Consider the following 16,055-nt stretch of genomic DNA (forward strand, 5'->3'; position numbering starts at 1 on the left):
CCCCTTGGAGCAAGAAAAGGAATAAACTAGAGAGGAATTTCCTAGAAACCAGTGCACCAGAGTGCACTTAGCATTTTAGAGAAAATGTGATGCTGAACATATCAAATGCATGGAAGAGGGAGGTGTAACAGAAAAACAATACCACTTTCCATAGCCTCAGTCACTTCCAAGAATAGCTTTTAATCACCTCATCTTTCATCCATGAGCAGAAATAAAACCACTCTTTCTCAGTATTGTGAGAGGAAGCCAGGCCCTTTTCTTAAAGTGTTTTGTCAACTCATCCTCTGTTGGGCTGGTTACACAAACAGCTTTATGGAGATGCAACACTGGAAACCTGTCTTTGCCTGAATTTGTACAATCATCTAAGAGCTGCACCAAAGGAAACCCCAAAAAGCTTAGGGGTGCATCTAAAATAGGAGAGAGACTTTGGTGGGTTTCTTGTCTCTTGGAACAGGATGAAATATGGGATTTTACAGTAGGACTTGTAACTCACTCCCCCAGTTCCCCTTTACACAAGACTGAAATCTTTCTCTTTTGTTTTTAAATGAACAAACAGGCCCAGAACCTCTCTGGAGAAAGTAAACAGAAAACCAGCTGCATTTCCATTTGAATCTGTCTGTGTACTGCTCTGTGGCAGTAAACCACAGCCAAAGTCAAAACAAAGGCAGCCGGCAGAGGATGTGCCACTACTGCAGGCAGAGCACCTGGAGCCAGTGGCCTGCCTGGGGAACTTCTGGAATGCTCCCACAGCTGCACCAGAGCAGCAAAACCTCTTCTGTGCACCAAATGTGGCAACAGAGAACGTGGATTGAGAGAAGTCTGGAGGAAGCAGCACATGGACGGTGCGGAGTGCAGAGGTAACATTTTAATGGGGTCGGATGCACGGACAGGGCAGAAATCCTCGGGTCTGGGCGGGCCGGAGCAGTCCCGGGCCGGTGCACTCCCGGGCCGCTCGGGACCCTCCCGTCCGGGCCGTGTCAGGGCGCGGTGCCGGTGCTGGTGCCGGTGCCGGGCTCGGCCGAGCCGTCCGCCGGGGCAGCCTCGGGCTGCTGCTCGCGCTGTCGCCGCCGGCGCAGCCTCTCGGCGCCGGTCACCGTCATTGGATGGAGCGGCAGGAACCCCGCCAGCCCTGCCCGGTGAGACGCGGTGAGCGCGGCAGCGAGCCCGGTCCGCCCGTCCCCAGCCCCGCACCCGCCCCCGGCCTACCCAGCAGCTTCTCGGCGGGCCGGGACAGCTGCGCACCGCAGCCCAGCCAGTAGCGCAGCCGCTCCAGGTTGAGCCCCGCCACCTTCTCGCCGTGCGCGTTGGGCAGCGGGTCGAGGCAGCCCAGCTGCTCCAGGTACTTCCCGTCGCGGGCCCGCCTGCTGTTGGCCGCCACGATGCGGAAGAACGGCCGGTTGGTGCAGCCCCCCAGCGCGAAGCGGATGACGACGTGGCCGCCGCGGCCCCTCAGGAGGCGGCTCCCTGCGGGGAAAGCGCGGGGCGGTCACGGCCGGGCCGAGCCGGGCCGGGCCGGGCGGAGCGGGGCCGCTCCGAGCCCGCCGCACTCACCGAGCTGCACCATGGCGGCGGCACGGCCCGCGGGCGGCGCGCGGAGATGACGTCACGGCGGAAGTGCACGGCGCGGCTCCGCGCGGTGGCTGCCGGGAGTTGGAGTCCGCGGTGCCCCGGGCCGTGTCCGACCCTCCCGCCATCCCTTAATCAGAGAATCCAGAAAATCCCGAAAATCCCTGAGTCCCTGGGGATCCTTTGGGCAGTTCCCAAAAAGAGGAGTTTGTGCTACCCTGGGGGTGTGTCCCTCCCTTCAGCCTCACTGCAGTTTTCCAGTTCAGCACTGGGACTGCCTCCACTCTGCACTTTGGCACCTCACTGCTGACTTGGTGTTGCTTATGACAGCTCAAAAATCCCAAGCCCACAGCAGGAAAAACACAGCATTGTGCACCAGGCCACAACATCCATGGCAAATGTCTCATTCTCCAGCCCAAACCCTCACCTCTGCCCTGCTCTATCACATACTTTATTTCCAGAGGTGCGTTGCATACAGAGCTATTTTAAATTCCTTCATTCGAGACAGCCACTCCAAAGGAGGAAAAAACACCACTTCAAACAGGAGTCAGGAACAGGCACAGGAGCCAGTGGTGCAGATAAAGTCATGGCCCTTCTGGGTCCCACACCAGGAAAAACAAGAGGAAATGTCCCTCTGCAAGGGCAACAGCATTCCCCTTGGGATGTCACAGCTCATTTCTTCCCTGACCCAAATGCCACCCAGGACCACACATGGATTTTGATCAGCTCCAGGGGACAATGTTGCTCAATGCTTGTCACTTTTCTGCTCCAATCAAGTGGCTCTGTGAGAACACCAGGACACAAGTGACTGGTTTTGGCATCATGGAGTACCTGGCCTGACCACAGAGGTCCTGCTTTACCTAGGCAGCATCTTGGATTCTCCAAGAGCCAAAATGACAACAATTATATTGGAACTTTTCCATTGCTCTAGGTTTGACCTAAACTCCAACTTTCCTCTTAGTGAGTGGATTGGGAGGAAACATAAAACACAAATAGAGGGAAGGGACGTGTTCCAGATCTACCTTTGCTAATGCAGCTTTCCCTTTTCCCTACCGAACCACCCGAGTTTCTTCAGCAGAGGGAGCTCCAGCTTTACGTGTGACCCCCTCGTCTTTCCTGAGGATTGCCCAGAGGAGCTGGGAGCTCGCTCCTGCTTCTGGAGCCTTCCCTGGGCAGCAACACCCACCCACCTCTGCTGGGTCCCTTCCCTGGGCAGAAGAACTCACCCAGGTTTCCCTGGGCATCCCCAGCCCTACCTGGGCAGCCCCGCGCTATGCCATGCCATGCCATGCCATCCCCTCCATGGCTCCCGATGGTCATGGTGCCGGATTTCAGCTGGAAACAGCCTGAGGGCTTTGGAAAGGCTCACCTTGCCCCTCACCTGCAAGGCTTGCACCAAGAAAACAACTTCTCATTCAGCAGCCTCCCACCCAACACAACCTGAGCCACGAGCAGCTCAACAAACTCAGGCACTAGAATTGTCCAAAATGACCCCGAAAGCGGCTGTGACCCAGCTGGCAGTGTGGCTGCAGTAGCCTTGGAAACCTTGGCCATGCTGCAGGCTGGGTGAGTTTTTCCTGTTTGTTTTGTTTAGTTTAGGGTTTTTTTTCCTCTCCTTTTTCCAAGCAATTGTCTGGCAGCACAACACAGCTCCGTGCTGGCAATCCCATCAGCTGGGGACACAAATGGGAATGTGTATCCCAGATCCCACAGGGGCCCTGCCACCTGCCAGGGCTGCCAAAGAACCTTTTTTGCCCCCATTTTACTTATTTTTTATCTACTATCATGCACACACACACACACAAACAGGTGTTGCAGCCTCAGGAAAGGGGACAAACACTGCTGTCAGGGGGATGCTGTCACCCATCAGTGCTTCTCCATCCTTCCTTGGTCCTAGACCACCACACCCTTCTACAGCAGAAAAAGAAAGGGGGAAAAGCCACACTTGCCACCACCAAACCCCAGCTTGGCCTCACAAGCATTGCAAGATTTCATCACGCTTCATGTCAAGGCGGAAGCAGCAGATTTGGCAATGCAGAGCTTCTCTGCAAACCTCTGCCAGTCTGAAGCCATTCACTTTAGACCTGCCACTCCCTGCCTTTGTCCAAAACAACAGAAATTAGGAAATGCAATAGGAAATAATGATTAACAAGAGAAACTGTCAGGTGGTTTTGGGCCAGCATTTCTACTCCACCTTTGTTTTGGTCACTTGGACTCCTCTCATACCTTGTATCAACTGCAGCACCAAGGCAGCCTCTGCTGAGCCACAACATGGACATGGCCCAGGGGTGGGTCAGTGGCTGCACTCGATGACCTTGGAGATCTGTTCCAACCCACACCATTCCAGGATTACATGGATATCAGCATCACACTGGCAAATCCCACCTCCGAGTGCCCGAGGGAGCCCGTGGCTGGATGTGCTGATGGACTCTGTGGCTGATGGCTTTGCTGGAAGCCTGCACAGGGCTGGGATGCCCATGGAACAGCATCTGCCCATGGATCACAAAGCTTGGGAAGGGCCAACCATGCACGAGTACACAGCACACACACACACAATGTACACAACACACACACACACAATGTAAAAAAGCACACACACAGAGCATACACAACACACACACACAACATTTACAACACAATGCACACAACACACTCACACACAATGTACAAAACACACACAGACACAACATACAAAACATTTATTCAGACCAGTCTGCCTGCACAGGATGCTCAGCAGTGGTTTCACCCCTGGCACTGGCACACACAGCTCCCAACCCCCCAGAGTCACCCACTTGCCTCGAATGGAGCACAAAACACAACAGGGAAAGCAGCAGAGGCACGAAATGCATCCTCTCCCTGAGGAGCAGGAGGCCCCTTTCAGCTGCTTCCCACCAGCCAGCAGAGACCTTGGCAGGAGTCAGGGCTGGCTCTGGGCCACCAGCCCAGCACAGTTGGGAGCCAGGGAAAGCCGTGGTGCTTCTCTGGCAATGTGCTTCCCCTTCCTCAGAAAGAAAAGACACCCGAAAAAAGGAACATTTTCCACTTGGAAAATCCTTCTGCAACATCAGTTTGGTGGCTTGGAAAAATCTTGCTTGAAGAGAGGGGGAGAGGAGATGAGAGGATGCACTGGGTGGTCTCATATCAAACACCATAAATGACACTTTTGGCATGTCCAGCCTTCATTTACTTCACAGCAGCAGAACTTCTGGTGTTGAGGTTTCTTTCCCCACAGTCCCAGGGAAAATGAGTCCCATCCTTGTGCTACAGCACATCCTCCACGTGGCAGCTTCCAGGGAGCCCTGGCTGCTTCTGCACCCCCACACCAACCCCCTCTTGGCACGATGGGTTTTAGAAAACCCTCAACCAAGCAGCATCACAGATTCCTCTTTTTTTTTTAAGGCATTTGCTGGCTCACTGACATTTTCTCCTGGATCTCCTCATACTTGGGCGGAGGGGTGAGGGGCTCTATCGTGATGGGGACGCTGCTGCTGTTGCCCTGCTCCAGGTTTAGCCTGATGTCCTTCAGGTGCAGCTTCTCTGACTTGATCCTGCGCACCTTGAGGGGCTTGAGGCGCTTGCTGAGGCGGGAGCTGTGCCGGCTGGGCGGCCTCTCCGGGCCCGGCTCCCCGCCCGCGGCCCCCGGGGCTGCACTGCCCTCCTCCAGCCCCGCCAAGGACTCGTAGGAGGGCAGGGACACGCTCAGCCTGTTGCTCCTGTCCGAGTCTCTGGGCTCCGAGTAGCCCGTGTTCATCACCTCCTCGTAGCTGGGCACATAATATTGGGAAGAGACGTCTTCATCCTCTTCTTGACTGGAGGGGAAAGAGTTAAGTCTGGGTAGCATTTCAACTTCGTTGTGGGAAGGGGATGGAGAGGTAAAAATAAAACCACCCCACCCCACCAGAAATAGTTGTTGCCCTTCTCTATTATACGCCAGTTTCCTTTTGCTTGACCAAATAAATTGTGACCCCACCTAAATTCAGACAGATTTTGTTTTCTTGTGACTTATATTTGATCATCACTTTCTCTGCCCACAGACCCTTTTCTATTCTATTCAGCAGTGATTTCTTCCCTCAAGAGAACATCCGTTTCTCTCCTCCACTCACAAAAATCAGTCAAAATACATTAGAAAAGGACATCACCCCTCTGTCTTTGTCATTCTGATTACTTATGGGTTGGGTACCTCGGGTTTTTCTGCAAAGAGATTCAACTCTATGCCACCATCTATGCACAGGTACCTGCACCCAATACTTGCCATTTCTTTGGTATTCTGAAGTTAACTTTCCAATCAAACATGGAAAATCAGTTTTCTCCGAGGATCTGCAGACCCTGACAAGAGCCAGCAGAGCCATTGTCCCCTTGCACCCCACACTGTCTCAGTGCTCCCCTGCCTCTCTCTGCTGATGGACAGGTACTTCTTCCATGCCTGTGTTTGTCCAGATTGTGCCTGCTGTGGCAGCAGCCTTTGCTCTGCCCCACAAAGCTCCCTGAGCAAACAGCTGAGCCCTGGAGACTTTCACCAGGTCTAAACTCCAAGGCCATTCTCCAAGGCTGTTTGGCACCTTGGCTGCAGCCAGAGAGGCAGAATCAGCTCCCCTCCTGCCCCTCTGGCTGCTCTCCCGGTGTGTGGCAGGAGCCTCCTGCTCTCCGTGTCACCCACGACCCTGCCCAGCGCTCCCTCAGCTCGCTCCTGTGCCCACCCCACTAGGAGTGCACCTCTCCCAGCGCTGCCCTGGCCACAGCTCTGCCTAGAGCCCACCTCACACACCCACCAGCAGGGCTCCTTCCACTTACAGCTGCCTAAATGCAGCTGGAGCCGTCCTTCCCCATCTCCAGCACATACCAAACCCCCAAACTACGGAATGTGCTTCCTTATCTCAGCACATGCTGCCTTCCTCTCCTTGCTCCAGATCTTCCCAAGTACCAAGAGCCCTTTGGCTTCACTCCCACACCCGCTCCCGCTCCCTTTGCCTCACCTGTCCTCCTGCTGCGAGGGCTCTGTGGACACCTGGTGCTGCACGTGAGCGATGGCGAGGTCCTCGCTCTGCCTCTTCTTGTCGCGCACGTTGAGGCAGAGGGAGAGCAGGAGCAGCAGCACGCCCGCCCCCACCAGCACGTAGGCCACCGAGAAGGTTTTGCTCTTCAGGATGCCGCCCGAGCCGCGCTCGGGCTTGCTGCTGTTGCCGGCGTGGCTGCCGGGTTTGTCGGGGGGCCCGAAGCCGGGCACGAGGTTCCACACGGCCATGATGATGCCCAGCACCAGCATGCCCAGCCCGATGGCCGTCAGCGCGTAGTGGGAGCCGTTGGCCCGGGACTGGGCCATGGCTGCTGGCGGCTGTCCCTGTGTCACCGCATGGCTCGGGGCAGGGCGGCTGCAGCCCTGCTGGCATGCGTGCGGCCCCCTCCCCGGGCAGGCAGCGAGCTCTGGGGACACAGGGGAGGCTGTGCTGAGTGCAGGGCAAACAGCAAAGGCTCTGCAGCCACCACGACACCAATTTATCCAACCGATGCTGGAATCTCACGCTGCCGTGCCTGAGGAGTGCACGTCAGGATAGAGCAGGGCAGGTGGATCCTTCCTTACTGTTCTTATCCCCATCCTTCACTACTTTCCCAGCTGTAACATCCACCAACCTTTGAAAGCAATCAAATCACTGATGTTTGCTAAGGGCTTAGGTTGCCTGTCCTTAGGAGTGTGATAACTGACAGCTTCACAGCACTAAAAGGAGGCCATCAAAATCTATTTCAAGAGCTGTTGTCAATGCAAACCAACTTGGAAATGCTCAGAAACACATCTCTAGCTGAACAGCTTCTCCTTTCCCCCTGTTTGAGAGGGAGCAGGGCTCCTCACGGTGCTGGCTGCCTGCCCTGGAACGCCTTCCTGCCCAGAGAACAGAAACCAAAACTGCCTCTCTCCCAGCCAGCTCGACCCTGTGCCTTCCCCCAGCTGCTGCTGGCAAGGGCTGCCGGGATGATGAGCCCTTGCCAGGGCCCCTGGTTCACTCCAGGCTGGCTCTTACCCTCCCCAAGCTGGTGCTGGTGCCCCACCTGCATCCCTCAGGGATGTCGAGCACGAACACTCCCGACCAGCCAGGCCACGGGTGGGAACTCCTTTGTTTTCTGAGTCACCAGAACCAAACGTGCTCGATTTCCAAAAATAAACACACAGAGCCACATCTCCTGCCCACTCGCCTCCCTGGCCTAGTGTCCCGTGACCCACGGGTGGGCAGCTTGCATCCTCACAGCAGAAATGTCCCATCTCCAGCCCAGTGAGCCTTGCAGATTTATGGATGTGCCACGTCAGAGATCTCTCCTTCCCTCCCTGGCTTCTTCATGCTGAGCTGGGCTCGAGGTGGCTCTGGTCTGTGCTGTCAGTGCTGCTATATCCATACACCCCCCCCACACCCTTCAGCTCAACCCTCCTGAGCTCAAAAGCAAAATGTTTGCTTGTTTAGCTTGAGTGCACGCCCAGTTTGCAGGTCAAGGGCCAGACTAAAACAGCACTCCCAGAAAACAGAGCGGCTGCAGCAGGAAAAGACACGCACGCAAGCCTGGAGAGGAGGAATCTGCAGAGGAACTTCCCTGCTCACTGCCCGTGCTCCAGCATGGCTGTGGAGACTCCCAGAGGGGTGTCCCAGCCCCTCTGGACACACCACATGGCTCTGGGCAGGGTAAAGTCTTGTCCCCCATGGTTTTCTGGGGTTCTGGGACCCCCAGGAGCTGCCGATCCCAGCCCGATGGGAGCTGCCCTGGCAGGCAGGGACAAGCCCATCATTCCCTGCCTTGCCCAGCTTGTGCTCCTGGGGGAAGGTATCTACTGAGCCCAGCTTTAATTCCATCCCAGTGAGCAGCTGTTGAGGATGTGGAAATGTCCTCCCCTGCATCCCAAGAGTCATCCTCCTACCCAAGCGCTTCCCAGCCTGCCCCTGGTGGTACCAGCATTGGCCTCTGCCCTCCCACACAAAGGTTTTGCTCTCTGCTTGTGCCCTGCGGAGTTTTTTCCTCACCTGACAATCCAGCTGAGCTCCCATCCTTGCCACAAACACATCAGCCAGCCAAGACTTTACCTGAGAACAGCTGTGATGGCCTTGGGGCAGGAAAATCACACTGCACCCATGGTGGGCACAGAACACACACATGGCTGGTCACATCTACCCGTGGTGTCTAAATCTCTGTGCCTGCTCACAGCCTCTGTGCCTCCCCTCAGGCACCTCAGTCCTGGAAGTGGGCAGGATTAAAGCTCCTACGTCACCCCTGTGCCTGGAAGTTTTTTACAGATCCATTGCAGTGCTACCCATCAGCCCAGCAATCAGATTAAAGCAGGAGACTTGCTATTCCAGTCTATTTCTCCATTGAATTAGCTGCTCTCCTGCCTTCCCAGAGCTGTTCCTATCGCTGCTCCAACGGTGCCTGACGTCAGTATCCCGGGAAGGGAGCTGCTGCTGCCTCTGCCTCAGGTCCAGCGTCTCTGGACCTGGCAGAGACCTCTGCCTCTGCCTCTGGATGCTCATCCCAGCATCACAGAATGGTTTGGCTGGAAAGGGACCTTGAAGCTCATCTCATCCCAGCCCTTGCCGTGGCAGGGACAACTTCCACTAATCCCAGTTACTCCAAGCTCCATTCAGCCTGGCCTTGAATACTTCTAGGAGTGGGGCAGCCACAGCTTCTCTGGGCAACCTGTGCCAGGGCCTCCCCACCCTCACGGGGAAGAATTTCTTCCTAAATATCCAGTCCAAATATCCCTCTTTTACTTTAAAATCATCTCCCCTTGTCCTTTCACAACAGGCCCTGTAAAAAGTTTGTCCCCACATCAGGTTAGGTGAGTGATGCTCGAGTGCTTCCCCTTCCCCTTGGCCTGCAAACCAGACCCCTCCCCACCCCGTTCCCTGCCTGCCCATGCCCTGCCTGCCCTGGCAATGATTTACATCAGGATCTCCGAACCATTAACCTCCTGCAGCACGGCTGCAAAGCCCGGGGGGCACCCACGCCTCCTCTGGGCTGCCTGCACCTCTCCCCTACCCCTGCAGGCTGCCGGATCCTTTGGGATGCTGTTGCAACATTTCCCAGTGTTAATTGGGCATGGGAAGGTTCGGGATAAGCCCATTCTAAGCCCCAAAGGCTTTGGCACGGGCAGGTGGAGCAGCAGCAGGAACAGCTTCCCTGCATGGGACACAGCCCCAACAGGACCAGCCCGGACTGTGCCCACATCCCTGAGCCCCCAGGAGCTGTGCTGACTCACGAGGAACCCAACACCCCCCTGCCCTCGCAGCACCCACGCTCCTCTGCCCTCCACAACCTTTGGATTTTTCCCTGCCGTGACATCACCTTCCCACTCACGCCCCAGCAGCAGCAGCTCTGTCACAGGATCACGGGAGGTGAGTCTGCAGGCTCAAACCCTGATGCAGTCAGACATGGGATGTGCTCCAGGGCTTCCTCACTCCCCAGGACCACGCCACACAGCGACAATACAGACAAATTCTGCCTCCAAAATACAGGGCGTGACTCCATCACCAGTCACACAACTAATTTTCTGGAAAATTCTGGGGGAAAATAAACCCGTTCTCCAACCATCCAAAGATTCCAGTCTCCTCTGTGGTAGATTACAAGGCTCTCCCTTCATCTTCATGCTTCCACCCAGAGAAGCTGCTCATTAACCGCCTTCCCTGCTAATTTCTGGCCCGGCACATCCTCAGGAGCTTGATTCTGCACTGGCCACAACCTCGTGCTGAGCCCTCGTTACACAAGGGTTCAACCCACCAGGAACATAAAACTCCATATGAGGGTCTAAAAGGCAACAGGGCAGGACTTGTGAGGTATTTTCACAGAGTCTCAGAATGTTTGGGTTTGGAAGGGATCTCAAAGACCATCTACTTCCAACTCCCTGCCATGGTTTCTCCCTTTTTGTCCCTTCTTGCTGCCCCTGTTACCCCTGCCCCAGGAACAGGGATGTTTCTGGGCAGATGCAGCCCAGGGGATGCAGGGAATAGCCAGAGAAATCCAGCTGAGTCACAAAAAGCAGCACTGCTGCTGATTTAGCCAATTTATGATCTTTTGGACAAATTCCAGCCCATTTTGGAGCATCTCACCAGGGAGCAGGAATCTGGAGAGACAGCCCCACGCAGACTATCAGGGCTTTTCCACATTTTGCTTACACTTCCTGCCTAGAGCACAAAAGAACACATCCACATCTCCACTGCCTGCAGCATTCCCTACAGACATTTAAGAGGTATTTTACCCTCTTTCTTAAATTTAGTTTTTTAACCACCCCTCCTCAGTTGTACCTTGTAGACAGCACTGGGGGAGCAGGGATGTTTTCCTCAAACTTTCCCCAAGGCTCTCCCATCCTGCAAAACAAGGGCAGAGCCCATGCCCAGGCTCAGATTGCCACAATCCACCCGGCTGGCCGTGGCCAGAACGAGAGTGACAGGCCCCACAGAACACCCCACTTCCACAGAGCCGTGCCTGACCATTCCCAACCTCCCAAGCCATATGCATCTGCCTCTGCTGTGTCCCTGGGAACTCTGGGCACAGTTGCCAAGCGTTTCTGAAGGGGCACAGCTCACACAGAGGAGCCAAACTGCAGAGCTGTAGTCACCACAGCGCAGCAGCCATCACCTTGGCCTTTGGAACTGAGATACAAGAAACTGCCCTCCAGGCTCCTTCTCTCCATAATTCCATTACAGCCACCCAAGCGGCGCCTGCTGCAGTGGCAATGGACAGGGCCAGGGAGTCCTTTTAGCTTTGTGTTTCAGGATGTTGCTGTTTGTTCCTGGGGACAATGCTGCCCTGGCCACCGAGGCCACGCTGGCACCGGCTCTGGGCAGGTCGGCGAGCCCTGCCTGTGTCCTGGTTGCTGTGTAAACACTGTCCTGGGGCTTTTCCTGCTCCAGGGATTTGCACTGGGACTGCCACGCTAATGCTTCCAGGCCCAGCTCTGCTCAACCAGGGAGGGGGCGATGCCTAAGGATTTTAGCTTTTAATATTTTTCATAGATTTGTAGCTTTGTAGATTGTTCATGCACGGCTGTAACTCCTAGTACTTTTCATATCATTCTTCTGTACATATCTTTCTTCTTCATATCTTTATTCTTCTTTCATATCTTTCTTCTGTTTAGGAACAACAAGCTAACCTTAGAAACACTTGCCCAAAATACTGTTTAGTCTTATTCCAAGAAGAGAATCAACTACAAGGATGTCCTGTTTTACAACCAGAATCTGGACCAGACAAAACAAAAGTGGGAAAAAAAAAAAAGCCTCTGGACTGCTTTCAGTGTGGCAGGACCCCAGAATTATTATCTAAGCAACTAAGCTTTTAATTGGAGAGTATATGATAAGTATACTAATCAAATAACCTTATAAAAATGGTAGAATTACTATATAATGTGTGATTTTTGCCATATTGTGTACCTGAAAACTTTCAAGTAGAGGTTTGCTTTTACATCCACTCTAACATTGTTGGGAAGATCTGTTCTGTTTTCCAGGCAGCAGGGGTGCTCACCTCTCTCCAGGGAGAAGACAGTTTCCTTGGAGTTTTATCCTTGTGCACCTAGGCCTGGGAAAGCACACCTGCCTGGGAAAATCCCAGCACTTTGACTCTTTCTCCTTCCTGCTTTCCTTTGGACACCACTTTGAACCTCTGAGTTTGGAATTAAAAAAAAAAAAATCTAATCTGCTGTTTCTGCTGAGATAAAGCCATTCCTCCACATCCTCCCCCTGGTTTTTGTTCTGGGACCTCCCCCCAGATAACACCCAGAGAAACACACCCTCGTCCAGAGCCTTCCAGCATGGGCACACATTATCCACCTGCCCTTTTGATGTCCTCTGAAGCGGAACCCAGCATTCCTGCTCCCTCCCAGTCCCTCTGGAGTGCTTTAAGCACCTCCTGCCCCACCACTGGAGCCTCTGGATGATTATCTCCCCTTCCTGCAAGTCACTAACCTGCCACTGGCTGCCATCGGCCTCGCCAGCACCGCCTTCCTCATCCTCTGCCTGGATTTCCAGCAAGGTGTTTTTCCCCAACACAGCATCACCTCTCCCTGTGCTTTTCCAACAGCTTCTCCAAGGAGTATGACCACAAGGAAAACCTCCTGCTGACGGCCAAGGAGCCCCCAGGGTGATGCTGGAGGACACAGAGCCAGCTGGGACTCGGAGCAGGCTGGGCAGCCAAGCGACACGGAGCAGCCAGGCCCAGAGCAGCCGTGTTCCACAGGCTGGGCACAGGTATTTTGGTATGGATGGAGGTTTGCTGGGGATTATCTTGCTCCAAGCCACCTGCACTGGATATTTAGCTGGATATTTAGCTGCTTCTACAGCGCCCTGACATCAGTTCCTGCCTGTGAAATACACTGGGAATGAGAAAAGCATGGAGCAGCCGGGGAGGCAGACACATCCCTGGGCTGCTGGAGGATCCCTCCTCCCAGGCTCCAGGCAGGAGAGCAGGCAGACAGCCCTGCCCAGCCCTGGCCCTCTGGCATCTCCTCCAGCACCGCCACGGCGCCAGGCACCGCCACTCAGCTCTCTGCAGGGCACCGACGGCCAAACATTCCTCCTTCCCCAGCCACTTCCCTTCCCAAGGCTTTTCCAACCCGTGTAATTACACAGCTCAAATCAAAGGTGTTTCACACACTTCCGAGTCACCCGAGTCCAGGGCTGGCTCACCAGCCCCACACCCACATGTTCCTTGCTGACACCTGGGAGGTTTCCCTTGCTGGCTCTCATGCCAGGACAGCCAGGGCTGTGGACACTTGGATCTGCTGTAGAGGGATGTGCTGTGGCAGCATCCCATCTGGCAGTGGCCTAGGTCTGCTCCAGAGAGGCTGGAAAGCAGGACCACACCTCCAGGTGCAGCTTCACCTCACCAGGCTCCATCCACCACACAGAGCCAAGGGCTGCCCATCTCACACGGGACATGCTCATGGAGCTGCTGGCTTCTGCTCACACGCCCACACTTCCCAACAAACCCAGCTGTGCTCTGCTCCACGCCACCTCCAAACATCAAACACCAGCATCAGCAGACAACCACTCTGGGACATTCCTGGGAGATGTCTGGGCTCGGCCTGGGGGACACCTTGGTCCCCTCCCTGCTGCTGGTCCTCCCCCAAAGTGCCAGCCCAGGGTTCCCGAAAACACAGCCACCACTCCTAGCACGGCCAGCCCGGCGCCTGCCAGGGCTGACGAGGTGCCCCACGCCCACGTGTCCCCAAGGGTGTCCCCAAGGGGTGACCCCAAGGAGTGACCCCAAGGGGTGACCCCAAGGGATGTCCCCAAGGGTGTCCCCAAGGGATGTCCCCAAGGAGTGACCCCAAGGGACCGCCGCTCCAACTTCCCCACGCGCGTCCCCGCTTTGGGGGTGTTGGCTCCTGCTTTGCGGGGTGCTTCCCCGCACTTCGCAGGTGTTCCCCGAGCTTTGGAAGTGATCCTGCTCAGCCCGAGCCGGACCCGGCTCCGACTCCCCTCCGGTCCCGCTCCCGGTCCCGTTCCCATTCCCGGCCCCGTTCCCCTTCCCGTTCCCGGTCCCGTTCCCCTTCCCGTTCCCGGTCCCCTTCCCGCTCCCGCTCCCGTTCCCGGCCCCGTTCCCCTTCCCGTTCCCGGTCCCCTTCCCGCTCCCGCTCCCGCTCCCATTCCCGTTCCCGGTCCCGTTCCCGTTCCCCTTCCCCTTCCCGTTCCCGGTCCCCTTCCCGGCCCCGTTCCCGTTCCCGGTCCCGTTCCCCTTCCCGGTCCCGTTCCCGGCGGCACTGAGCCCAGCCCGCCCCGCTCCCGGTTCCCGGAGCTCCGAAGGGTCCCAGAACAGAGGGTCCCGTCCCCCCCGGCTCCCCGACCCCCCGTACCTCCGGCGGCGGCCGCGGCGGGTCCGGCGGGGCCGCTCCGCCCTCCGGCCCGTCCCTCCGGGGCGGCGCTCCCGGACCGGCCCCGCCGCTCCCGCCCCGCCCCGGGCCCGCTCCGGGAGCTCAGAGCTCCGGCAGCCGTGGGAGGCTCCCCGCAAACCGCCGGGGAGACCCCCAGAACCCGGCGTGGGTCACGCTGGGGATGCCGATCGCAGCATCGAGCCCCTGCTCGATGCATCACAGCCCTGCTCTCAAAGGTCCCGGAATGGTTTGGGTTGGAAAGGACCTTAAAGCCCATCCCGCTCCAGCCTGCCGTGGGCACGGACACCTTCCACTATCCCAGGCTGCTCCACACCCCATCCAACCTGGCCTTGGATGGGACAGCCACAGCTTCTCTGGGTAACCTGAGCTACGGCCTCACCATCCTCCCATGGAAAAAATCTATTCCCAACGCCTAATGAAAGTTTTAATTTTACAGTTTAAAACCCATCTTGCAATGGAGCTGCTTTGTAAAACTCTTGTAGCAATGAGCAGAGCTTTTACTCAATGAGTTCCAAGCTTTGTTTGCAGAAGGCCCATTTTGAGGAACTCCAGTCGCTCAGGCTCATCGCTGACACTGACAACAGAGCAGAGCCAAGCCTGCACTCACTGGGAGCCTGGAAATCACTTTTTGTCAGTCTGCTGCTCTCTATAAACATTCCCAGTTAACCACTTGTGTGCTGGGAAGAGCTGGTTCAGGCACGGCCCTCGCCCTGGCTCCTGGCCACATGCCCTGGCCTCATAGCCAGACATTCCCGTGGTTTCCAGACCGACCCACGGGGAGCAGAGCTGGGCTCTGGCAAACCTCAGTGCGACTAACGCCGTGTCCAGTGTCACCTCTCCTTGGCTGCCATCCCAGCAGCAATGAGGATGTGTTTTTCCAGGCTCTTCTCACACCCAGCTGTAATAATAAACACCACCAAGGACTCAAATCCTGTTAGAAATGATACTCAGAGTGGGTTTTTTTTTGTGATCTAAGCAAAAAACTACGTCACTATGCTGCTGGACCAGCCACTGCAGTTTTTCCTGTCCCTTAAGCCCTGTGAGACCTTGTGGAGGCAAAAGCCATCGTGAACCAAATGAAACTTGTCACATCACCGGGCGTGACTCAGCTCCACAGCCCTGCCTTGGGGCCACTGGTGTTCAGGATGCTTGGGAAACCCCCGCTGCTTCCCTGCATCTCTCCCTACCAGCACAACCCCACACGGAGCTGATGGTATTTTCCACTGACTCACCTGCCCGTGATATCTCCCCTCTCTAATCAAAGGGCAGTTTCCAGGAGCTGTGCTATAAAAAGAAACAATTATTAAACATAACTGCATTTTTTTTTCCCCTTGGATGGATCGTTTTGCATTTTTCAGCTTGGCCACCGGCTCAGACAAATTCACCCCACTTCAGGTGGATTTTCCCCACTCCTTCTGCACCTTCCTGAGTCAAACACAAACCTGACATCCCAAGCAGCTCTGGCAGTCAGGAGACACAACAGGGAATTGTTTTCTCTGTAAGAAAGCGGGGGGAACATGGACTTCACACAGTGACTGTCACCAATCCGGCGCTGGGAGAGCTCCGTGCCCGAGCCAGGTCACCCCCCTGCAGAGGCCCCGGAGCACAGAGGGGACATTCATAACGTGGT

General features: G+C 55.9%; 2 protein-coding genes across 2 annotated transcripts; both read right to left on the reverse strand.

Moving 5' to 3' along the window:
- Positions 1–160: 160 nt before the first annotated feature.
- On the reverse strand, positions 161–1,580 carry MRPS16 (mitochondrial ribosomal protein S16). The gene is given in 3 exon segments (NM_001245591.1): positions 161–1,129; positions 1,207–1,464; positions 1,552–1,580. Coding segments are annotated over 3 exon segments (423 nt in total). The 5' UTR covers positions 1,565–1,580; the 3' UTR covers positions 161–977.
- A 2,670-nt stretch (positions 1,581–4,250) lies between these two features.
- TMEM51 (transmembrane protein 51) lies at positions 4,251–14,696 on the reverse strand. Its single transcript, XM_030289513.4, has 3 exons — positions 14,387–14,696; positions 6,540–6,987; positions 4,251–5,375 (listed from the first exon to the last, which is right to left on the reverse strand). Exons 1-3 carry the CDS (start codon positions 14,679–14,681, stop codon positions 4,961–4,963), a joined length of 1,158 nt encoding a protein of 385 aa, XP_030145373.4. The 5' UTR covers positions 14,682–14,696; the 3' UTR covers positions 4,251–4,960.
- Between the last annotated feature and the right edge of the window lie 1,359 nt (positions 14,697–16,055).

Source organism: Taeniopygia guttata, chromosome 21 (assembly GCF_048771995.1).
Source record: "Taeniopygia guttata chromosome 21, bTaeGut7.mat, whole genome shotgun sequence".
NCBI lineage: Eukaryota > Metazoa > Chordata > Aves > Passeriformes > Estrildidae > Taeniopygia > Taeniopygia guttata.